The 23521-nt window shown below is 48.6% G+C and overlaps 2 protein-coding genes across 5 annotated transcripts in view; both read right to left on the bottom strand.

Annotated features, from left to right (window-relative positions):
• LOC127007662 (bestrophin-3-like) overlaps nucleotides 1-17079 on the bottom strand; it is a 17790-nt gene extending 711 nt beyond the window's left edge. Inside the window, exons 1-8 of the mRNA XM_050878871.1 lie at nucleotides 16070-17079; nucleotides 15028-15268; nucleotides 14126-14236; nucleotides 6354-6525; nucleotides 4626-4755; nucleotides 2460-2695; nucleotides 794-1027; nucleotides 1-520 (exon numbers count right to left, since the gene is read on the bottom strand). The exon at nucleotides 1-520 is cut by the window's left edge and continues 711 nt beyond it. Coding sequence (XP_050734828.1) covers nucleotides 380-520; nucleotides 794-1027; nucleotides 2460-2695; nucleotides 4626-4755; nucleotides 6354-6525; nucleotides 14126-14236; nucleotides 15028-15098 — 1095 coding nt within the window. The 5' untranslated portion in view covers nucleotides 15099-15268; nucleotides 16070-17079 and the 3' untranslated portion in view covers nucleotides 1-379. The remainder of the gene's footprint in view (nucleotides 521-793; nucleotides 1028-2459; nucleotides 2696-4625; nucleotides 4756-6353; nucleotides 6526-14125; nucleotides 14237-15027; nucleotides 15269-16069) is intronic.
• Nucleotides 17080-17219: 140 nt separating this feature from the next.
• On the bottom strand, nucleotides 17220-23320 carry LOC127007661 (bestrophin-2-like). 4 transcript variants are annotated; one of them, XM_050878867.1, is made up of 7 exons: nucleotides 23112-23320; nucleotides 21663-21773; nucleotides 20055-20226; nucleotides 19314-19440; nucleotides 18984-19222; nucleotides 18509-18742; nucleotides 17220-17929 (listed from the first exon to the last, which is right to left on the bottom strand). In XM_050878867.1, exons 1-7 carry the CDS (start codon nucleotides 23222-23224, stop codon nucleotides 17660-17662), a joined length of 1266 nt encoding a protein of 421 aa, XP_050734824.1. In that variant the 5' UTR covers nucleotides 23225-23320; the 3' UTR covers nucleotides 17220-17659. The 4 variants fall into 4 exon arrangements, with proteins under 4 accessions (XP_050734824.1, XP_050734825.1, XP_050734826.1 ...); XM_050878868.1 differs by having other exon boundaries at nucleotides 22755-23225; XM_050878869.1 differs by lacking the exon at nucleotides 23112-23320 and adding an exon at nucleotides 21948-22646.
• Between the last annotated feature and the right edge of the window lie 201 nt (nucleotides 23321-23521).

Raw genomic sequence — 23521 nt, 5'->3', positions numbered from 1 at the left:
TGATTATCAGCTGGGCAGCCCAAACATAACCCCCAGCCAGAGCCAGCATGTCGATGACGTTGTCACATAGAAAACGTTGCTCGCTTTAGGAGAGACTATGAAAAAGCTAAGGCACTTATATTTTTGCTTAAGATTACATCATTTGAATCTCATGTAAGACCAAAAATGCATTCATTTCTCGTAAAACAGAGCACAGTAAGAAGTTTCTAGATATTTAAGTCATATTTAAGTCTGTAATAAAAAGTAAAAATGCCAGGCGTTTGCTCTCTTGACCGGTACTGACGTCAAGGAGGCTAAATTTAATAATATTTCACCAGCAGCGTGCAGAACAAATCCTGAGTCAGCCCCGTCAGCTGCTGCGCGGGGCTGCGAGCTGCCCTCACAGGGTGAGCGGATCATACTCCCCAACGTCACAGTGGGCGGTGTCGTCGATGTACTGCAGTTTCGTGGATTCTTCGTGCGCCTGTGGCGCCTTCTTAGGGATGTGATTCAGGCTCAGCTCCGAGAGAAGGGCGGTCATCTGATAACACCAAAAAACATTATTGGTAACATTAACATTCCTCTCCAGACACAACATCACTGACAGATGACGGACGTCTGTCATTTTTTCTCCCCTCTGTATAAGAACTTGGCTTGAGTTACATTGCTCGTGTGGTACAAAAATACAGTGACACATTATACCAATATTTACAAAAATACCCGCACTACATCTATGCATTATAGGGCAATACGGGATGATTATTGTGTTTGGTGCAAGGTGGCGAGGCTGCGGTACATAAACCAAGACACCGACCTCCAGGTGTCGCGTCAGCATTGGGACGAACTCGAAGTCGTGGTCGTCAGCACCGAAGGGGTTGAGGAGGGCTTCAGCGACCTTGAGCCAACTGATGTAGAAAAACAGCTGAAGGAAGGCAAAGAAGGGAACGTAGAGGTCTATGTTGTGCCCCTCGTGTTTTTTTGCGGGATCGAGGAACTGCTCCCCGATCAGCGAGAAGAAGAAGAAGGAATACACTGCCAGGGTCACCACCTGCAGGGAGTATCAAGGTCAATCGGAGAAGCACGCCGCGTAATGATGGACTTGACAGAATCATGGTCTTAGGAGTTACTTAGATCATGGATAGAATAACCTTGTGATGACTCACGCCTTAACCTAACCAGTCACGTTGCCTCAGCACTGTACACTGACTCTCAACGACGTATTCTTCAAATGAGACAAAAATATCCACCAAATTTAACATAACAAATATATACTCTCCTTTTAAACTAATCTATCAAAAAAAGTAGCAAGAAACTTTTTTTGCTGAATATTGGCGAATCAGAGGAACATAGACAGACTGAATTTAAAAAAAAAGTCCAAGTCATGAAAAGATATTGGGATGATAAACAACAAAGAAATAAAACAATCAAATAAACCACACATTGTAAAAAGATATCACGCCAGATAAGGGAGAAGAAAAAATAAAATGAAGAAAGTTTGCCACAGAGATAAGATGAAGGGAAGAGGAGGAAGAAATTTTTAAAAGAGAGATTTAGGTTCTGAAGAGTAAGAGAAGATATGAAAAAGTATAGGAGGTGACGTGCGTGGTGAAAGTAGATGCCGTGAATGGGAGAAGATTAGGCTGACATGGAAGAGGGAAGAGGTGGAAGGTGATCAGAGGGGGACTTGGAGGTTCGGCTGCGGGTCGACAAACGATGAGGAGGAGGAGGAGGAGGGTGGCCTGGGGAGAAGGGAGCAGTAAAAAATATTCACAGGGGTGGGGACAGAGTGTAATGTCGTAAGATAAGACAGGGGTAAAAGAGATGATTGATGAAGAAACTAGAGGGCCAGAAAGTGAATTTGGCATAGGGATAAAAGATGATTGATGAAGGGAGAGGGAGATACAGGGAGTTTTGAGAAAAGGACACTGAGATAGGAGATGAATGAAAAACGTGGTAGAGAATTCATCATGAAGATGGATTACTAGACTATAGTCTCTAACGTTTCGACAAAAGGTCTCCCTCAGAAAAGAACATATATTACTGTTCCTGCTTCAGTTTAATTACGTTTCCCTTCTACCAAGCTGGACCAAAAGAAAATGGAAGAGATGTAAGGAGGGGACTATAGTGAAAAAGGTGGATGGAGGACAAAATTAATGGAACAGTAAAATAACGAATGAGGCCTATGTGAGCATGGGAAGAAACAGGAGAGAGAGAGAGAGAGAGAGAGAGAGAGAGAGAGAGAGAGAGAGAGAGAGAGAGAGAGAGAGAGAGAAACACACACACACAAAAAAAAAAAACGTAAAGCGAGCCGTAAAATAGAACTGGTGAAGATAGGACTGAAACTGGACAATAAAGAGAGAGAGAGAGAGAGAGAGAGAGAGAGAGAGAGAGAGAGAGAGAGAGAGAGAGAGAGTGTGGATGGATGGGAATTAAGGAGGGCATGGGGCAAGGACTATGGGTGGATATGGGTATGGGGTGACCTGGGTATAGACGAGGGGGACATTGTATGTGTTCCAGCCCATGAGGGAGCCGCAGCAGCCCCTCAGCTCCAACATCTCGCTCATGATGACGCGCTGGCCCAGGTCCGAGAGGTGGCCGTCCTTGCGGGCCTGCTCGGCTCGCTCGCACGCCCACAACACCGGCACCCACGTCTTGTGTTGCTTGGATTTCGCGTCCAGGTCATCCAGGATCCCCTTCTCTTCCTCCGTCAGATAGCCTGTAGGAAAGAAGGAAGGCTGGGTGAAGATGTTAAAATTCGTAAGGATTATTCCAAAGGGAACTAAACTAAAGAAAATGGGAGAAATAAAGGAGGGAAATATAGTAAGAACAGGTGGATGGAGAAGAAGGAGAAAAAGTAGATAAAAAAGAGATACCTAGGTGAACACGGGAAGGAATGGGACACAGAGAGAGAGAGAGAGAGAGAGAGAGAGAGAGAGAGAGAGAGAGAGAGAGAGAGAGAATAAAGGGGGAATAGGTCTGAATGCTTCCTATTCTCTTCCTCAATCTTCGTCACATGTAGTGTGCGTAAATAGTACGGGTAAGAAAAATGGAAATCGTCATTAAAGTGATTATAAATTGCAACAAAAAATGGCATAATATAATCTTTTCCTCCTTCAGTTGGCTTTTTATGTTGAGGGAAGGTTGGTGGAGGAAGATAGCCGTCAGGGGATCCTGAAGTGGATCAGTTTATTATTTAAGGAGAAAATATATGTAAATGCTTCGCCTTCTTACCGGGGATATGCAGATGTCTGTGTCTGGAAGCACAAGGGTAGAGGAATAATATACATGATGATGTGTAAATGTTTGACAGTCTTCGTGTTCTTCCTTCTCCTCCTTCTCTGTCACGTAGCTTCGTCAGGAAAAACAAACAGAATAACAAAGGAAGAATAAGTAATTAGCTACGTATATATACGAAGGCAAGCATGATACGAACGGCTTTGTATTTCATACAAGGTTTATGTTTTTAGGTCGTGCGTCGCATAATAAAGATAGTGTTAATGCTCAGAAAGCTGAGCTATATAGTAGCTAGTAATGAAGAAAAGAGGTCACATTAAATTATAATTCATATCCAGGCCCTCCTCTTTTTTCTTTTCTTTTCATTCTCCTCCTTCTCTTGTCTATAATCACTATCACAGATATAAAAAATAATATCCCTTGAATTACATGGCTGAGATAATGAGACTCGAAAAAAGGACAGATAAGATCGCTCCGTGAATACATGAATACAACACTTATACACATCAAGAAAAAAAAAGCAAGGTATTGACCTCGTGTGTGTGTGTGTGTGTGTGTGTGTGTGTGTGAGAGAGAGAGAGAGAGAGAGAGAGAGAGAGAGAGAGAGAGAGAGAGATGGCAGGCAGCAAGGCAATGGTGGAGGGTGGTGATGGTGATGGTAGGGATAGGGCGATGAAGACGTGACATTGGTTATGTAAGAGGCTACAGCTACAAAAACACCGTAAAGAGCCATAAGTAACGAGACTGTGAGTAATATGGGAGGGTTGGGCTGAGGCGAGGGTGGAAGTGGCTAGAGAACATGATATGGTGGTAAGACGTAGAGAAAAGGCTGGGCTAGGGCAAGGGCGTGCATATAATCACTTTAAAGTATCAGGCGTGGAAAGGCCGGGCTGAGAGGATTAAGGACGGGGTGCGGAGTGGATAAACACCGTCTCGTATGATAAGGAATGACTTTTGAAAACGGATGATTGATGTGATGAAATTAACACATGTGCTATTCTTATCCCTGCTGCATCTGACACTACTACTACTACTACTACTACTACTACTACTACTACTACTACTACTACTACTAGTCTACTACTACCATTTCTGCTACTACTACTACTACCATTTCTGCTACTACTACTACTACTACTACTACTACTACCACTACTACTACTATTTCTACTACTACTACTACTACTACTACTACTACTTCTACTACACTACTACTACTACTACTACTACTTCTACTACACCACTACTACTACTACTACTATTACTGCTGCTACTACTATCATTATTGATACCACTCTCGCAAAAACTACTATTGTTGTTGCTGCTGCTTTACTACTGCGAATACTACTACTACTTCTACTACTACTACTACTACTACTACTACTACTACTACTACTATTACTACCACAGACCTGCAGAGACGAAGGCGTTGAGGGAGGTGAGCTTTCGGGCCACGGGGGGCGACACCATCTTGAAGGTCAGGGCGATGGTCAGGTTGATGTAGCGAAGGATGTCCCGCCTTGCCTCCTTCACCTCAGGACTCTGCGCAGGCGAGGGACTTGGATGAGTATGTATAGTGGTCTGAGGCGAAGGTTGATGATGCATATTCGCCATAAGAGAATGACATATCTGAACCTTTTTTGTATTTAGTTATTCCGTTGATGGATGTCATGCATTTTTATTTTGTTAGTTATATGGTAAGTTTCGTTATGTATAGTTAGTTTTAGTTACTTGTTCAGTCAGTCCATCAATCGTTTAGCTAGTCATTTTTTTTCAGTTAGTTAGGTAGTTAGTTAAAAGCTTCTTTGTTGGTTAGTTTAGTTTGTTACTTGTATCTTATTAATTTGTTAGTTTGATGGTTGGTTAATTACTTAGCTAAGGGGCAGTACGCTTAGTTGATTTCCAATACTTCAGTGAGGGCTACGTCGCCGATATAGGTATGTGTCAGGGAGGACACAAACACACGTCATCAGTTTTTCTCAATAATAAGAGCGTCATCAAACAAGGCACGTGCTTTCTCGGCTCTCCTCGGGGTGTTCTCCGTTATCCCGTCTGTCTGTGATCGCGCAAGGGATTAGCGCGTGTCAGACATCACTTTTTTTGGTTTCGTATTGGTGTTGCTTCCCCAGAGCGAATTGAAGGGTCTTTAGGGTTTTGCAAGAAATTGGATCTATTTTCAATTAATGTATTTTTGTTGATGGTTGAAATATTTAAGACTCCGTGACCAAAGGCATGACTTTATATGTTAATGATACACGCAACCATCATAAAAGCATGAACTCCTGCGGCAATTAAATGGTTGCTTGAGCCACAACCATGACATAAAGATGGTAATGTGCACGTGTGTTTTAACTGGTATTTACTTTTATTAAGCACAACTCACTCAGTCATAGAATAGAGGGAACAAGAACACTGAGGTCTCCTGGCAGTTAAATGATGAACGTAAAACATACAAAGCGCATCCACAAGCTCACTTTAGTTTGCCCCGGAAAATTGGCCTTAATTGGTGAATCAACGAGTTCAAATGGTCTGTAACGAGAGATGGACACGAACCCCAAAGAGAAAACAACAAATTACCGCAAGCACAGAAGGCCTGTCTCGGGAGCTTATCTTTGATGAAGTTGGGAACGGAGAAAGGTAAAGTTGGTGTCTCGTTGGAATTTGATCCTGAGGTAGATAAGAACCCACTACCCCGGGACACAGGGATGTACCCACAAAACGTACAAAACTCGATTTAAAAAGGAAACAATAGGATAATAATAACCCTCGGCTGTTCTGGGGAAGATGCTTCACAACACTCAAGCGTCACGCACACGACGTTGAGAATTAACAACAAAAGCACCGCCCTGTCATGGCAGAAAGTTTTTGTTAACACTTGGAATGCATGCGACTCAGTTATTACAGACAGGGAACAACGTAAATAGTACTAAACTGTCACGAAGGGTTAATTTTGTTGATACTTTGTCCTAAAATACAAAAGAAGAAAAAAAAGACTAAATTCATTGGGTCGCCCTGAAATGTGGATATGGTTGTTTCTGATAGCACAAAACATAGCGAAGAAAAGAGAGAGAGAGAGAGAGAGAGAGAGAGAGAGAGAGAGAGAGAGGGAAAAAAAAAAGATAAGGGATTTCCTGACTAACCTGCCCCGGGAGATGGGTGGCGACGATGATGGCCGCCTTGTCTGGCCAGGGGATGCACTGGTAGACGCCCCACCAGCGGCTCACCACCAGGGACACGTAGAAGCCCAGCACCAGGGACAGCGGGATGAAGCCTCGGAAGCGGGCGATGTGGATCACCAGCTGCTCGAAGTTCCTGCCGATGGAGAAAGAGAGTGAGAAAAGATGGTTGAGGGAAGAGGGTAGGAAGAAAGGATGGAAGGAAGGAAGGAAGGAATAAAGGAAGGAATAAAGAAAGGAAGGAGTGAAAGAAGGAAGATATGAAGGAAAGAAGGAACGAGGAGCGAAGTAAATAAGAAGAGAGAGGTAAAAAAAGGGAAGAAGGATGGAAAGAATAAATAAAAGAAGGAACATCAGGTGTGTGAGAAAAAAGGAAGAAAAGATGAAAAAATTGAAAGGAAAAATGGGATGGTTCATTTAATCAGTTGGTGAAAGAAGGAAGGAGGGCAAGAAAGAAAACAAAAAGAAAACAAAAAAATAAAACAAAAGGAACGAAGGGATTGATTGTGTATAAGTAATGAAGAAAGAATTAAAAGGAGCGAGTGTGAGAGAGGAAGGAAAAATAGTCACAGAGAGAGAGAGAGAGAGAGAGAGAGAGAGAGAGAGAGAGAGAGAGAGTTTTAGTACTCATTATTTCGATAGCATTCTCACGCGATGTGTTGTGTTGTCTGAGCTGGCACGTGTGTCTTTCTCTGGGTACTGGTTCTTGTTGTTTTGTGTTCGTTTTCTTTTGTTTTACTCGACTCAGTTCTCCTTTTCATCCCCTCTTCTCTTTCCTCCTCCTTTTTCTTATCTTTGGCACGTGTGTTTTACTCTGGGTACTGGTTATTGTTGTCTTGTGTTCGTTTTCTTTTGTTTTACTCGACTCAATTCTCCTTTTCATCCCCTCTTCTCCTTCCTCCTCCTTTTTCTTATCTTTGGCACGTGTGTTTTACTCTGGGTACTGGTTATTGTTGTCTTGTGTTCGTTTTCTTTTGTTTTACTCGACTCGGTTCTCCTTTTCATCCTCTCTTCTCTTTCCTCCTCCTTTTTCTTCTCCTTTTTTTCTCTCTTCCATGTACTAGTTTTTCAAGACCTATACTTTTTTTTTTTTAGGTAAACATCTTAATTAAGTAATGCAACCTCATAAGTAATTTTATGTAACGTCACTAACGTGTAATATAATTTGTTTCCTGTGTTCATGGTTACTTTTTTTTTGGGGGGGGTGATTACGTTGAAGTTGTGTGACTATTATGTAATAACTATTGGGTTTAAATAATGGCTGTCACTTCATTTCCAAACATTTCCCTTTGGAGGTTGTGGAGTTTAATATCTCAGTGCCAGGCAGGATATTGCGAGTGTTTCTAAATATAATGATTTCGTAGGCTATTCGACACACACACACACACACACACAGTCAGGGCGGCGTGAGGCAGGACGCGCCTTTGGGATGAGACACGACAGCATGCTCCTCCTCCTCCTCCTCTTTACTCCCCATTGCAGCACTCAAAACATCCTATACACAGTCACTTCATCCTGCCCCCACGTATTCCTTTGTTCTTCCATCCAACGCATTTTGTTTCTCAAGTTCTCTTTTGTTGCTATTACTATTTATTTGTTTTATTCCCTCCCTTTTCTTTTTTAGTGTTATTCCGTCGATATGTTTTACTTTTTCTGTACACTCTTTCTCTCGTTTTCTACTGATTTAATTTTGCCCCCTTCCCCACTATCTTTCCCCTTTCTATAGCTGTCCATTCACCCCTTTTCATTTTATCATCAAAATTTTCTTTACCCTTTTTTTTGTCTACTCTTTTCTGGTCATTCCTTTGGTGTCCTTATCCACCTTATATAGATACGAGCGACAATACCCCATGTTTTTTTTTCCAATTTTGTTCATATTTCCCGTTATCTTTCCTCTGTTCTTGCCCCTTCCCCTTCATTATCTATTTTCTTATGTCCACTTTTCTCCTTACATTAATTTCTTAACAGTGTTCTCTTTTTTTCCTTTATTCTTAATACTGTTACGAATGTGCTGTATGTGAATGATTGTATGTGTAATGTGATGAAATTGTAGCATGATGCAATGTTAGCTCAGCATGGTGCAACTCTACTTGTTGGGACAAGAGAGACAGGAGGGGGCCCGGGGCCGCCGGGCCGCCGGGCAGGAAGTGCTGAGTCGGCAGAGTGGGGGAGCAAGGGTGGCTGAGGAGTGGTAGTTGAGAAGACGCGTGTCTGGGCTTGAGAGAGGGGGAGCTGCTCCGCTCGCGAGCTGTGTGCATCCGGTGTGCGTGTCTGCCGTGCCCCTGTACTGTGCCTGATTAACTAACTGTTCTGTGCCTTGAAAGTTGCTGTACTCTGTACTGTGTGAGGAACCTGTCATTAAACTAGAACTTAGTGTTGAACGTGTATCCTTTGTGCCCTGCCCCGTTCCTGCTCCCCTCGGTGTTCTGTGTGGGCCGCTGTGAGTGACTGGTGCCCGTGTGGCTGTTCTGGTGGGGATCACGCCGCCTGCCTGCCCGTGGATGGTGTGTGGTAGGGGGTGGCGTAACATTTGGTGTCAAAGGAGTGGGATAAGTGAACAGTGAAGCGCGCCGAGTCGTCATGGCGTCCCCCAATGGTCGCCGTGAGGGTGAGGAGACGGGCAAGGCCGAGGCTGACCCGGGTGATGTGAAGCCGGGCCAGATGAACTTGTTCGCTGCCATGCTGGCCAGTATGAGGCAGGAATTGGATCAGAGGGCAGACGAGAGGGCACACGAGCAGGCACGCCATCTTGCCGAGGTCCTCCAGAGCAGTCTCTCGTCCCTGAAAGCGGAAACCCAGCAGTACACCGACCAGGGCTGCGACAGCGCGAGGAGTGAACGGCTGGAGGAGGTGCGGACCCCGGAAGGCGAGGTCCGAGGCCTGAGGGAGGCGGAGAGGCAGCTGCGAGAGGTGGCACCGTCGCACGCGGAGGAAGAAGGCTCAGTTCTGGTAGGAAGCGCCGGGGCGGCGGTCCTGCAGGGGCCTATCTGGGGCTCCTGGCAAGGACTCCTGGAGCCTGGTAGCGTCGTGGCGGAATCAGTAGCTGCCGCAGGAGGTTGGGGAGCCCCCGCCTCGTTGCCTCCCTCACCCCCACCCTCTCCTCCATGCCAGCCGGCTCGCAGGTCACGTAGTCCGCTCTCTCTCCCATGGCAGCAGCGAGAGGTGGCAACGTGGTGCGAGGAGGAACAAGAAGCGTCACGTGTGCTGGCGGCGGGTGCACGGGTGGCGGACTGGCGGGGCTCCGCGTGGGGCCCCTGGCAAGGGCCCCTGAAGCCTGGTGGCGTCGTGGCGGAGCCGGTGGAGGCTGCAGGAGGCTGGGGAGCCGCTCGAAGCTGGGTCCAGCTGGTGCTGGGGGCCATCGCCATTAACCCTGCCTCGTTGCCTCTCTCACCGCCTCCCTCTCCGCCATGCCGGCCGGCTTGCAGCCCACGTGGTCCGCCCGCTCCCTGCTGCAGCCCTCATCCTCCCGGCGCTCAGGGAGGCTTAAGCCAGCGGGGCACGACGGGAAGTTGGTATGGGAGGCCCAGTTCAAGATGCCAGCTGCTGCCCAGGGCTGGGGCGAGGATGAGAAGGCGCTGCAGCTGACAACAGCGCTACGGGGCTCAGTGGACGAGCGCCGAGAGGACCTTGGGGCGGCCTGACATGCCGGCGACACGACTCAGGACGCGCCACAGAGGCTGTGTGGCGTCACGGGCACTGCGTGCAGTCTGAGGGCCCAGTGGAGGCTCGTATCGGCGTAGGCAGCGCTGTGGAGCGCCGGCCGATGGACGTCGCCGATCGAGACGAGCCGTGCGTGCTGGGCCTCGACTACCTGCCGCAGGGCGAGGCCTGTGCCGACCTTGGACGGGAGCTGGAGAGGCTGCGCGGACAGGCGCCTTTGCTCCCGAAGGTCGGCTGTGCAGAGGTAGTCGCGGCGGAGCGACTGCACCTTGCCCCGGGGACGGAGGCCAGGGTCCTGTGTTGCCGGTCGGACGCGATGCCAGCGGAAGGCACGGTGGAGTCCACGGAGGGCCTGCAGCTGCCTGATGGTGTGGCAGCCGGACGGAGTCTCGAAGGAGCGGGGGAGGAGTCAGTCACGGTGCTGGTGGCTAACTCCTCCGACGAGGCTCGGGAAGTACCCGCTGGTGCCAAGCTGGGCACCTGTGAGGAGGTGGAACAACAAGAGGAAGCGTCGGGGAGCGCGGAGTCGGCCGCTGTGAGGCCGCTGCCCGACTTCCTGGAGGATTCGGCGCACCGGAGCGCCGCTCACCTGACGGAGGCGCAGACGAGGGTGCGCCACACCCTGGCTCAGTGCGCGGACGTGTTCAGCGGGGGTGGAGTGGACCTGCTGGGCTGCACGGGGCTGGTGAAGCACAACATCAGCACGGGAAATGGTGCGCCCACCAGGAGCCCGCCCCGACGTGTCGTGCCGGCCAGGCGGGAGGAATTGCAGCGCGCCGTCAACGAGCTGGCGGTGCAGGGGGTGATGGAGCGGACAGACAGTCCGTGGCCCTCAGCAGTCGTCCTGGATATGAAGAAGGACGGCACGCAGCGCTTCTGTGCGGACTGCCGGGCGCTGAGGGACGAGACTGGCGAGGACTCTCACCCCCTGCCGTGGACCGATGACGCGCTGACGAAGGCCTTGGAGTTGGGGGCATTGACGACGACCAGCGGCCTAGCGGCGGCCGCCCCGCCCTGCCATGACTTCCGGGGCCGGATGGCGAAGGTGAAGATGAAGGCAGCGTCGATGAAGGCGAGCCCGGAGGGTCTCCGTGGCTTGTGCGGGGGCTGTGGCAAGAGGGGGCATAGGTGCAGTCGGTGCCTGGGGGAGCGAAGGACGCGTTCCCTTGACCGGCCGAGCCCCGATGCCCACCAGCCGCGCTGTAAGGACTGTGGCCAGTCAGGCCACCGCTTGAGTGCCTGTCCCAGGCCCAGGGACGCGGCGCGGGCGGGAAGCGCTGACGGGCTGGAGAAGGGAGCCGACTTCCAGCCGTCTCCCGCCCTCGGGCCCCCCTTGAGTAAGCTGCCGCCGCCCGACCAGCGTGTTGCCAGTGGGAGGCTTAGCGGTTGTAGCCACGACGCGTGACAGTGGACACCGGGGGCTGAGGAGTGCTCGGCGCGGCCTGACCCGGGGTAGTGTGTGCTGCTGGAGGGGCCAGTGGAGGCTCGTATCGGCGTAAGCAGCGCTGTGGAGCGCCGGCCGATGGACGTCGCCGATCGAGACGAGCCGTGCTTGCTGGGCCTCGACTACCTGACGCAGGCCAGTAAGGCTCGTGGTGGCCTCGGACGGGAGCTGGAGAGGGTGACCGGAATGGTGCCCTTTGCTTCCAGGAGGTTTTCGAGCATGGCTGCGTGGGGAGGTAGTCACGGCTGAGCGAGGGCACCTTGCCCCGAGGGTGGAGGCCAGGAGCCGGTGTCGACTGTCCCGAGCGTCACGTGGAGTGATGGCGTGGAAGAGCTCACTGAGGACTGGCGGCTGGTCGATGGCGTGGCTGACAGGCGGAGCCCCTTGGGGGCGCGAGAAGAGACTGTGGAGGACGTGGTGGAGGACAGACTGATTTATGTGTATTGCATGTATTTTTCTGTGTTCAATGTTCGGCCGGGAGCTCAGGCTACCGGTGGATTTTGGGGGCGGCCTCCCGACGTGAGCTTGCCCACCGTCACCTCTGGCTTAGCAGCGGCACTGCAGGAAAGCCTGGCTGAGGTGCACCGACGCGTACGGGGCAAGCTCAAGGTGGCAGGCCAGGCCATGAAATGAAGACATACGACCAGCGCAAGAGGGGCGTGAGCCCCAGCAGCAGCGAAGGGGACGTGTCTGAGGTCGACCAAGGGGCGAACGAGAACATGGGCGGTGCGGGCGAAGCGGCAGATGTCAGTGACGACCCTGAGCAAGTACCTGGGGCCGACGACGCGGCTCTGGGTGCCACCGCCTGCCTGCCGCCGCCCGCATCCCAGCGGCGCCCTCGGCGAGAGAGGCGTCGGCCGGGATGGTTAAGAGACTTTAGTGATGTCCCAGGGGACTGATTAGTTTGATTAATTTCATGTGTTTTGTTTGTTGAATGTTGGGGCAGCCGGGTCGACTGCCTTCTGAAGGGGGAGATAGTGTTACGAATGTGCTGTATGTGAATGATTGTATGTGTAATGTGATGAAATTGTAGCATGATGCAATGTTAGCTCAGCATGGTGCAACTCTACTTGTTGGGACAAGAGAGACAGGAGGGGCCGCCGGGCAGGAAGTGCTGAGTCGGCAGAGTGGGGGAGCAAGGGTGGCTGAGGAGTGGTAGTTGAGAAGACGCGTGTCTGGGCTTGAGAGAGGGGGAGCTGCTCCGCTCGCGAGCTGTGTGCATCCGGTGTGCGTGTCTGCCGTGCCCCTGTACTGTGCCTGATTAACTAACTGTTCTGTGCCTTGAAAGTTGCTGTACTCTGTACTGTGTGAGGAACCTACCTGTCATTAAACTAGAACTTAGTGTTGAACGTGTATCCTTTGTGCCCTGCCCCGTTCCTGCTCCCCTCGGTGTTCTGTGTGGGCCGCTGTGAGTGACTGGTGCCCGTGTGGCTGTTCTGGTGGGGATCACGCCGCCTGCCTGCCCGTGGATGGTGTGTGGTAGGGGGTGGCGTAACAATACTTAACAATTCTCACTCTTTCTCTGTCTTTGCCATCTCCTTTCCTTACTCTTTCTCCTGCTTCACCCTGGCCCACATCTCACAGGTTAGGGGAAGGTGGCATCTTTTCACTTTTTTTTTTCTCTCTCTCCTAAAGAACCAAAACCGGTCACGCGATTCGGTAGAAGCATAAAAAAACTTGTCCATCCAACAGGTTTTCCATTCCCGCTCTTCCATATAGATTCTACACTCGCTCTTCTCCATTTCTTTATAATTTTTACCTCCCATAACCCAAGTCTCCTCCAGTATCAGCATTTCTCTCCCGTTAGGCTTCATATTTCTTCACTCCTCCAAGACCTGATTTCTCCTCTCCTCTCCTCTCCCGCGCCTGTCTCTTTCTCTGCCCCGTTACCCCTATGTTGCCACACTCCTCTCTTCTTTATTCATTCTCTCTGCCACACCCACCAGCCCCTCTCATGTTTCTCCTCCTACTCGTTCTCATACTTATCATCTCTTCTCCTTTATCAATTTTAGCTTCTCTTTTCATTTGCATTCTTTTTTCCTTTCCTCTACTAGTTTTCATACTTCTCTTCCTCTCTACATTTTTTTTCGCTTCTCTCTTCCCTCGCACTTTTCTTTTTTTCATCCACTATTCTCCTTCCACGTTCAACTTTTCAATTAATCTTTATCTCCATAACTTCTTTCCTTTTTATCCTTCACATTTCTCTATCCTCTTCACTTACGTTTCCCATCTTCTATCTCCCTTACTTTTCTTTTACTCCTCTACTTCTCTCTTCTTTACCACTTATCCACTCCTCTGATTATCTCCTGTACATTCATATCCATCTTAATTCTTCCTTTATCTGTCTCCTTCTACCGTCTTTCCATCTACTCACCCTCTACTTCTCTCCATTCTCCATTCACTTCCTATCTTGCTCCTCCTTGAATCTTCCCTCTCCGTCCTCTGCCTCTCTCCTCTCTCCTTCCATCGGCTATCTAACTATTCATCCTCTGCTTTTCTCCTCTCTCCGTTCACCCACTCCTCTATCTCACTTTTCTTCCTTCCACCGTCCATCTGTCTACTTATCCTCTACTTTTCTCCTTGTTTCTTTCTTTCTCACCCAATATCTAGCCTCTCCTTGCATCTTCCTTACCTCTGATGGGTCTCGTCGAGGGCGAAGCGGTAGATGAAGTTGATGAAGTAGTAGAAGATGAGGTAGGCCAGCATGTCCTGCCACACCACCTTGTACACGCTGCCCCGCCATCTGCAGGTTCCGGGATGGGTAGGCACGGACGGCAGAACACAGAAGAGTGGACGGGAGAGTGGACGAGCAGGAGAGTGGACAGGAGTATGGATCGTTGACAGGAGGAAGATGGAGCAGGCAGAGGAGGCAAGGGTTAGGACAATTACACAAGCAGCAACAAGAAAAAAAGTTAATAAAAATCCATCGTAGCTCCTTGTCCTACAGTATTATCACGCAAGAAGCCACTAATGAGCCTATTTTTTAGACCTTGCAAACAGGAGTTACATAATTCAGCACGCGCGCACACACACACACACACACGTCTCTCTCTCTCTCTCTCTCTCTCTCTCTCTCTCTCTCTCTCTCTCTCTCTCTCTCTCTCTCCGTCAAGTGTAGGGAATCAGTACGAGCTCCTGGTATTCAGTGACTCATCGCTTAGCCCGGGTATGTGCTCATGGGTGAAAATAAACACTTACACATCAATAATTACGAGCTATGATATATATTCTGACGCCGTATTTGTGTATTTATCTACCTATATACATATGCATAAGGTCCCCTAAAACATGTATACCAGCAATGTAATCTACCGTATTTATGAATTAACACACGAAAGCATTGAGAAGTAACATACATCGTGTTTTCTTAGTAATACACACACCAGAAACGGAAGGAAAGGCGGTGATGACCCATGTGAATTCCCCGGGGAAGAGGCTGCCCCTTGTCCTATATATTCTCTCTCTCTCTCTCTCTCACACACACACACACACACACACACACACACACACACACACCACGACAACCTTCCTCACCTCGCTAGCAGCTTCCAGAAGGACCCAAATCCTCCTCTGCTTGCAATTTTATCCGTGTACACGACTGTCATGGTGCCAGGTGGGGCGGATTAAGGCACTGATTGAACTGCTTCTGGCGGGGGCGAGCGGCTGCGGGGAGTAATGTGGCGGTGGTGGTAGTAAGCAGCTGTGGCAAGGGGACTGTCCTGGTGGTAGTGGTGGAGGTGCAGGTGGAGCTATAAAAAAAGGAGGGGGAACACACCTGTGGAAGTAAAAAAAAGGCTTGTTCGTCTCATACGTTGACGATTTGTTTACGTTCCGTCACCCTTGTCTGTCTTCTCTCTCTTTCTCCCTTTTTTATGGTGTAACCTAATATACCGCACCGGAAGGAGCGTCAATGTGATGATAAATTATGATAAAAAGGTCTGCCTCAACTCAGTGACGTCACGCCCAGGCCATGGCAGCCGCGAAGTATTAATAGAATATGTTAACTTAACCTGAAAAGAGTTGAGGCGAGACCAACACCTCCGCTTGGAAGTTGCACCAGGTAGCAGGGGCGGGGCGGCGCGCCGCCGGGGAGTGGGAGGAGGAAGGAAGGGAGGAGGCGGGGAAATGTAAATCCTCCATGATAAAGTGAAAGTGTAAAGAATTCATTAACATTACAGTTGTAAGTTGTGTTTGTGTGTAGACATGCACACACCTGCTTTATGTGCTTAATCGAAATTCGTTGACATTTGCACATGTAGTCTATATAACACTTAAGTTCATTATGTGCATAAGAGGATAAATTCAATACCTTATCATCATTATCAGTGAATGACATTCCCAAGCTATTCATCATTCATAAGACAATTGCATCCTTTTCATCACTACTGTCACAAGGCCTCAGTCAGGGCATCCAGCGTGTCCTCCCTCTAAGAACACACTGTATTGATTAATAATGCAGACACAGAGGCGCTCCGCAGATTCCTTCAGTCCTGCCCTCTCACATCTTAGAACTGTCACCCGGAACAAGACTTTCACCGCATGTCAGTGGGTATGAAAGCACTAGAAACAAACATACCACAAACTTAATCCTTCTTCTCACTGACTCAGTACTGCATGGCTTCAGGTGACAGCGAGGAGGAAGAGCTGCCCGTCGCCGCCTCCACACACCAAGCACGGGAACACATCAGCTAATCACTGTACACACACACCAGGAATACTTCTGTCAATAGCACCGTGCCAGTCCGCCGCTCGTCTTCCACATACTTCCTCTCCACGCCAGATGCCGACACACTGCCACAGTCACTGCCACTCTGAGGGTACTGACTGGCAACTGTTCGGCGGTTTGACCAATCGCAGCACCGCACTGCAGAACCAGTCAGCCAATGAGAAAACCCGTTCGCCGGCGGATGGTTGTGACAGCGTAACCGTGACCTCCGTGACCGACTATTGTTAGGGAGGGATGAAGCAGGTGTTACGAACGTCTGGTCATTATTTGTTTGTGTTTGTTTTCCGGTGAGTTAGTCAAGTGGAAATGACTGACTAACCAACCATCTGGATGAGGGACGGAAGGGGAGTGTATTGCTGAAGGATGTGAATGAGGGGCTTTTCCTTCCCCACCTCAGCCTTGAGAGATGTTTGAGGAATGACTAAGGAAGTGTTACGTCAAGACCCGCCCACACCACGAGTCGAGGGTGAGGGAGGTCGCCTATTTGAGGGTGAAGTGGCACTCGAAGAATAACTTTGTGTACCTGAATGTAGCGTGAAGGGGACGATAACCTGTGGGAAGGTTTAAGATAAGAATCCGGAGGTTTCTTTTTCTGCCCCCTCACTTTCGATTGTGTGCGGAGGAAGGAGTCAAGGTGGAGGAGGCGTTGCCGAGTGTTCCCACAGGTGTATGGAGGCTCACCTGTATCGACGCCCACGGCCACACACACACACACACACACACACACACACACACCATTTATCCATCATTAACTTATATCATATTCTCTAACGGAACACACACACACACACACACACACACACACACACACACACACACACAGCCATCCCAAACTTACCCTCACGACACGGTAAAACACACACACACACACACACACACACACACACACACACACATACACACACACACACACCTACGTGCATGCTTATCACCAACTCTCGCAAATCATCGTGCACACACATTATGCAAACAATGAATGGAAATGGAAGAAAAGAAAATCAACATCTGACATCCAACATATTTCCAAAACATGAGAATGTACAAAAATCTCAATCACACACACATGCACACATAAGTACGCATTAAGCCACCCCAAAAACACCTATTACATAATATGCTAATGAGACTACACCATCTTAAAGAGTATTTGCACACCCATCCAGTCAGTTGCTCGCCTCGCAAATGTATGTTGTGTAGAGGCGCCTGTCATGTCGATATCTATACGTTTTAACTATAGTCCATCTTCTTAAACGTATCGGGCTGCCACTACGACCAATTTTCAAGGCCAGAGAGAAGATTAATCAGGTTTTCATGGGTGATTTTACCCGTTGAAGGTCCAGAAGTCGAGTAAAACCATCATTAGGATCGCAAAACAGTCCATGAAAATCCAACTTCTACGAGAGTCTTTCCACACAAGTGTATACTGAGGTGGTGATACGCTTAGGAATACGGGCTTATATGTCTTATATTCGGCAGTAGTGGTGGTTCAGCCTTGCTGGTGGTTATGAGGGGCGTGGTTTCCTGGACGATGCGACCCCCAGCTGACGCGGGTTGAGTCTCTATCATCTTGCATATCACAGGGCACACCGTGGGGGCCACGATGGGGACGGAGGTGTGCATGGTCGGGGCGGAGGAATCAGCGTCCTCCTTGGAGAGGGGATCGAGGAACGGTAGGTCGTTGGCCGCAGAGTCGCCCAACATCTCCACCATCTGAAAGCCACACACATCAAATTTTTCCCACATTTAATTGATTTACACCGATCAGGCACGGCCTAAAACTCATACTTGTCCTGGCCATGCAATGCTTAACACTTAAGTCCCTTCAAATTTCAAAGTAACCATAAATCGTAATTATTTAACGTATTACTTATCTCTAATCCGATAAACTACCGCATGAAACCCGTGAGTGCATTCATCACGCTGATTATCATGACTGATAAGTATGTCCGTCTCGTCCTAACTGAGATCTTCCATGCACAGTCTATCCACTTGATAGATTACCCGAGCACGCGGTGGCCAAAATTATTTCTTCCACGGAAGGTGTTTACTGACTATGAGGCCTCTTTGTCCCCTTGCCCCCCCCCTAAAAAAAAAAAAGTAATAAAACTTACACTCCTGAAATATCAGTTATAATAAGCATAATTTTAAAACAAAAAGAACCCGCTAAACTAACTACAATACCCATCTGATGTCATATCTCTGGCGTGTTAAATCAAAACGTCATTTCCCTTTTACAAAATTAATTGACTCGTGTTGCCTCGCTGTGCTGACGGCGGTGCACACACTGACCTTGCGGTGCCTCTCTATCATGGAGAGAAACTCGAAGTCGTGATCGTCGTCGCCGAAGGGGTTGATGAGAGCCTCGGCAACCTTGAGCCACCCGAGGTAGAAGACCAGCTGGAGGATGGCGAAGAAGGGGACGTAAAGGTCGATGGTGTGGGTCTCATAGCCCTTGGTGGTGTCAATGAACTGGCCGCCGATCACCGAGATCAAGAAGAAGGAATATACGGCCAGCGTCACCACCTGCAGATAGTGTCCAGATGTTCAGTAATGTTTGTTCATTTATATGCTTCATTCTTCTAGAACATGCACTGTACACATTGAATTATCTGCTGTTAAAGTCTGGAGGATTATTTACTGCATATTCGAACTAATAAAAGGAATACTGGCAAATGACATGGACGGAACCCCAATATATCAATTAGTATTGGTACCGAAAGCATTGAAGTACATTTTCTATAGTCATGTCCGCCGACAAACCCACCTGAACGTACACGAGCGGGATGTTGTGGGAGTTGAAACCAAGCAGCCTCCCGCAGGACACCCTCAGATTCAGCATCTCGTCTGTGAGGGCCTTTTGGCCAAGGTTGGTGGCGATGCGTCCCGCCTGCCTGGCGCGCTGCACGATCTGGCACGCCCACACGATGGGCACCCAGGCCACCTGCTGCTCACTCTCTTCCTTGTGTTTGTCAAGTAGCCTCGCCTCCTCCTCCGTTAGAAAGCCTAGCAAAAGGAAACATAATTATTTATTCCCCAAACTTGACTGTGTTACGAGACATTCTGTTCGGTTTGAGAAGGTAACAGGCTTGCTGACCTTTTTTCACCATGACCTCGAAGGATGGGTATACCGCCAGCACCTCCGGTGAGATGGTGGCGAGGGTGAGCGTGATGGTGAGCACCACGTACCGCAGCACGGCGCGCCGCTCCTCCCGACCCACGCCCTGCAACGCCCGAACGTTCACCCAACATTACTGACAGTGTGTGTGTATGTGTGTATGTGTGTGTGTGTGTATATATATATATATATATATATATATATATATATATATATATATATATATATATATATAAATAAATATATATATATATATATATATATATATATATATATATATATATATATATATATATATATATATATACACGGCAAGATTCACTAGCAGTATTAATTATCAATCAACTACATATGAATACAACACCGCGTATAAACATAATAGAATAAATACAGGATAGTGAAAATAAAGAATCCCGATGTAATGTTACTAAATTACTAAATTATGAAAGCAAATAGTTCCTCTCTTGTATCGTGTAACACCCGGGCCAATAAGATCCGGCCGAGTGGACGTCGTTGTGTATTTATGGATAGGTCACTAACCAGGTTCTGCTGACCTTGCGCCGTGTACACACACACACACACACACACATACACAGGGGGTCCGCGTATCTTTCATTAATCATCAACCCTTAAATCTCTGGCTAAGGAGGTGGATCGGGGCAACGTTCAGAGGAAGACACTATCAGAGGAGGTCAGAGCGGACGTGGCGTCATGAGTCACCTGGCCGGCAAGGTGCGTGGCGAGGAGGATAGCGGTGTTGTCGGGCCAGGGCAGGCTGCGGTATGTCTCCCACCAGCGGCCCACCACCAGGGACACGTAAAAGCCCAGCACGAAGGACACCGGCAGCACGGACTGGGTGCGGGAACAGTGGATCACCAGCCTCTCGAAGTTCCTGCGGTGAATACCAGGGAGAGGATCGAGCGCCACGCTTCAAGGTCAAGACACGGGGTGAGGCATGGACAGGCAGGGGGCAGGGAGGGGTGAGAGTGTGAGGCTGATGTGGGCAAAACAATGGTCTATCATTAGTCAGCCTCGGTACGTGTTAATGGTGTACCACACTGGGCTATTTTTCCTCCGACATCCTACCTCCAACCTCCGATTTCGGCCAGTACCGCCGACACATCCTAAAGCCCCAGTCACATATTCACGACAATGACTCCCGGCGCCCTCCCGACATCAGACCACGCGCTGCCAGTTTTGGAATGTCGCGCTGCCAGACGTACGTAACGACCATCGTAAGTCCATCCCCTTGAGTGCCGACCATAGCCGATGTCGAAACGACGTTGTTACGACGTCGTTGAGATGGACATCCGACGGCCGTAGCTTATTCGCGACGGGTGACAGATATCGGGGAGGGCCCCGATTGTTTTGAAAATGTCCAAAACTGTCGGCGTGCGGCCCGACGGTGGGAGGCGTGGTCTGAGTCGGGAGAGCGCCGGGAGTCATTGTCGTGAATGTGTGACTCGGGCTTTAGGTTAAGTTCATGGTCTCAGCCGTTGATGTGAACAGGTTTTTAAGGAGTCCTTTCAGTTTATATTTCTCATTCTGTGGATCCCACAGGATTCGGTGATCCCTCACTGCTTTTATGAGGCTCGTCTCTGCTTCTCTTGTCCAAATAATTCTGGTCCCTTGGCTGGCCATCGCTGCTCTCTCACGGTGTTGGTGTTTTTTTTATGTTAAGAGGTCAACTGACAACCTATGTTATTCTATTATAAAGTTTTGTTTTTGTTTCTTTTTTCTTAATCATAAGCCTTCTTCTATTGCAAGTTATGCAAGAAATAAAATCACTATGGCAAACTATTTTGTTTTCTCAACAATTTACATAGAATGTCATTTGACTTCGAATTTTCCTCCAGCACATCATTCTTCCCGAAAGCTTCGGGCTGCAAATCTGCTCCAACAGTTGGCGGAAAAAGTGTTGGAGGTGGGCGGTACCGCCGATTAATTGGAGGTTGCAGGAAAAATAGCCCAGTGTGATACGCCATTTATACGGCAAGAATTAATGTTTGAAGCACAGCGTTGGGAAGGTCCACATGGTTTGGTAAATATGTATACGAAAACAACAACAATAATATTGATAACAACAACATTAATAATAATAAAATAAATCTAAACAACTTTCCCGTTCCACTTCATTCCCATTCGTGCAAGGAACTGAAAGAATATCACCAACAAGGAGAATAAAAGATGCATACATACAAACATACATAGAGATAGATTGATATAGAGATAGAGAAATGAAAGAAAGAAGGAATGAAGAAAAATGTAAAAAAAGGTCTTGAAGTACAACCTTAAGTCGATCCCACCCGGAATACATCAAGCCCTCACCTGCGCCCCTCCTCCCACAGGGCGAAGCGGTAGACGAAGGAGATGGTGTAGTAGAGGACCAGGTAGACGATCAGGTCCTTCCACACCACCTTGTACACGCTGCCTCGCCACCTGCCACATACCACCGTCTCGTATCAGATAATCCACGGCACACCAACTTGTATTTAATAACGCAGCCTCGCCACACGCAACGCTACAGACTCTTATGTGACACACCACGCCTCACTACATTACATGGCTCGGTATGGTGTCTGGTTGAATCTCAAGGCATAACACACAACATACCACCTGCACCACACACCACAGTCGCGTATCATCAATCAGACTACGCCTTGTCACACCACAGCCTCGCCACATTACATGGTTCAATATGGTCTCATATCCGGTCAGATTCCACACCATAACACACAAAATCACCACCTGCACCATTCACCACAGTCCGTATCATCAATCATACCACAAATTGTCACACCCAAGTCTCGTGTCTGATTAACCACGCTAAACCACATTACATGGTTCGGTATGGTCAGATCACACACCATAGCACACAACATATACCTGCACCACAGACCACAGTCACCTGTCATCAATCATAAAACCTTTTGTCACACCACAGCCTCCTATCAGATAACCACGTAACACAGTCTTGTCCTTAATGCTGCCTATACAGCCGCCTGCACCATACACAGCCCCCGGTCAAACACAACAAACACACATAAAAATAAAACAAAAACGCTCGGGAACCATGCGACGACCTTCATGACTTGGCAACATGACTCTGCACACCAGGATAACAAAACCTAACACGTTTTACTGGGTGAAATTGGATAAAAAATTGCAGCAATAACAATATTAATAACGACTACTACTATACCATTACTATTACTACTACTACTACTACTACTAACAACTACAACAACAACAATAGATCATTCGTACAATGTGTCGGTGTCGGTAACATTAGCTATTGTTATACAGGACAATGCAATTACTTGATTTTCTGTACAAACACCCACGAGGCTTTCCCGTGTGGCATGCAGCATTGCAGATTACAAGAGTTTTCTAACCCATGCCCGCCCCACCACAGCTCACCTTTTGAGCAGGTAAAAGGACATAAGGGCGCTTCCGCTGGCCACCCTGTGAATGTACTGCACCGTCATGGCTGGGTGTCACCGCCGGGGGCACTGGTGATGGTGATGGTGATGCCGGTGCTGGTGTTAGTACTGGTGTCTGGGTTGCGTGCCGCCGTCCAACACCACCTGCCCTCACTACACCTTCATCGACGCTGCACTGACTCCCCGGTCTCTCGGCATCCTCTTATCCAGTGTTCTCACCAGTTTTCGTCTAGTCATCTCCCACAACACTTTTTCTTCACGGCCCTGCCAGCGCCCCCCTATACAAATACCGCTGCGTTGCACCACAGTTTACTGCAGCAACAGCACTCTTTACCTTCCATGCAAGGTAATCCGGCACTTTTGGCAGGCACCAGTCCTGGAGTCCTGCGTTATGAACACTAGATGGTCCGGCCCCGCTCTCTCGTGTGGAGGTGTTACGAAACACATGAAAACCCCTACGAGTCCCTGGGCGGTAGCAGCAGTGTAATGTTATCGTGCCGCTGTCCCTAGACGCGACCAGTCGTGACTGTGTAGTGTCGCGCGAGGAAGCAAGTCCTTGACCGCCTCGAACCTAGCAGCCTAGCACGCCAAAGGGATCCCCGCGGCGCTCACGCGAAAGAAAATTGCTTTGATTATTATCGATTCACATTTATTTACTTATTCACTCATATATTAATATATTTACTCATTAACTGGTTCGTTTATTTACTATTTTTTCAATGCAGCTTGAGGCTGGGCCATCAG

This window comes from Eriocheir sinensis, chromosome 36, assembly GCF_024679095.1.
Source record: "Eriocheir sinensis breed Jianghai 21 chromosome 36, ASM2467909v1, whole genome shotgun sequence".
In the NCBI taxonomy this organism is placed as follows: Eukaryota; Metazoa; Arthropoda; class Malacostraca; order Decapoda; family Varunidae; genus Eriocheir; species Eriocheir sinensis.
This window is presented reverse-complemented; position numbering and strand designations above follow the sequence as displayed.

What these genes read in the sequence shown, in the direction of transcription:
- LOC127007661 (XM_050878867.1), bottom strand. Translation starts at nt 23,224, where the DNA reads ATGTGTTTCGTAACACCTCCACACGAGAGAGCGGGGCCGGACCATCTA. An exon ending in CGGATTACCTTGCATGGAAG is followed by an intron (nt 21,774 to 23,111) that starts GTAAAGAGTGCT and finishes GGTATGTGGCAG; the next exon opens with GTGGCGAGGCAGCGTGTACA. An exon ending in CGAGGTCATGGTGAAAAAAG is followed by an intron (nt 19,223 to 19,313) that starts GTCAGCAAGCCT and finishes TCCTTTTGCTAG; the next exon opens with GCTTTCTAACGGAGGAGGAG.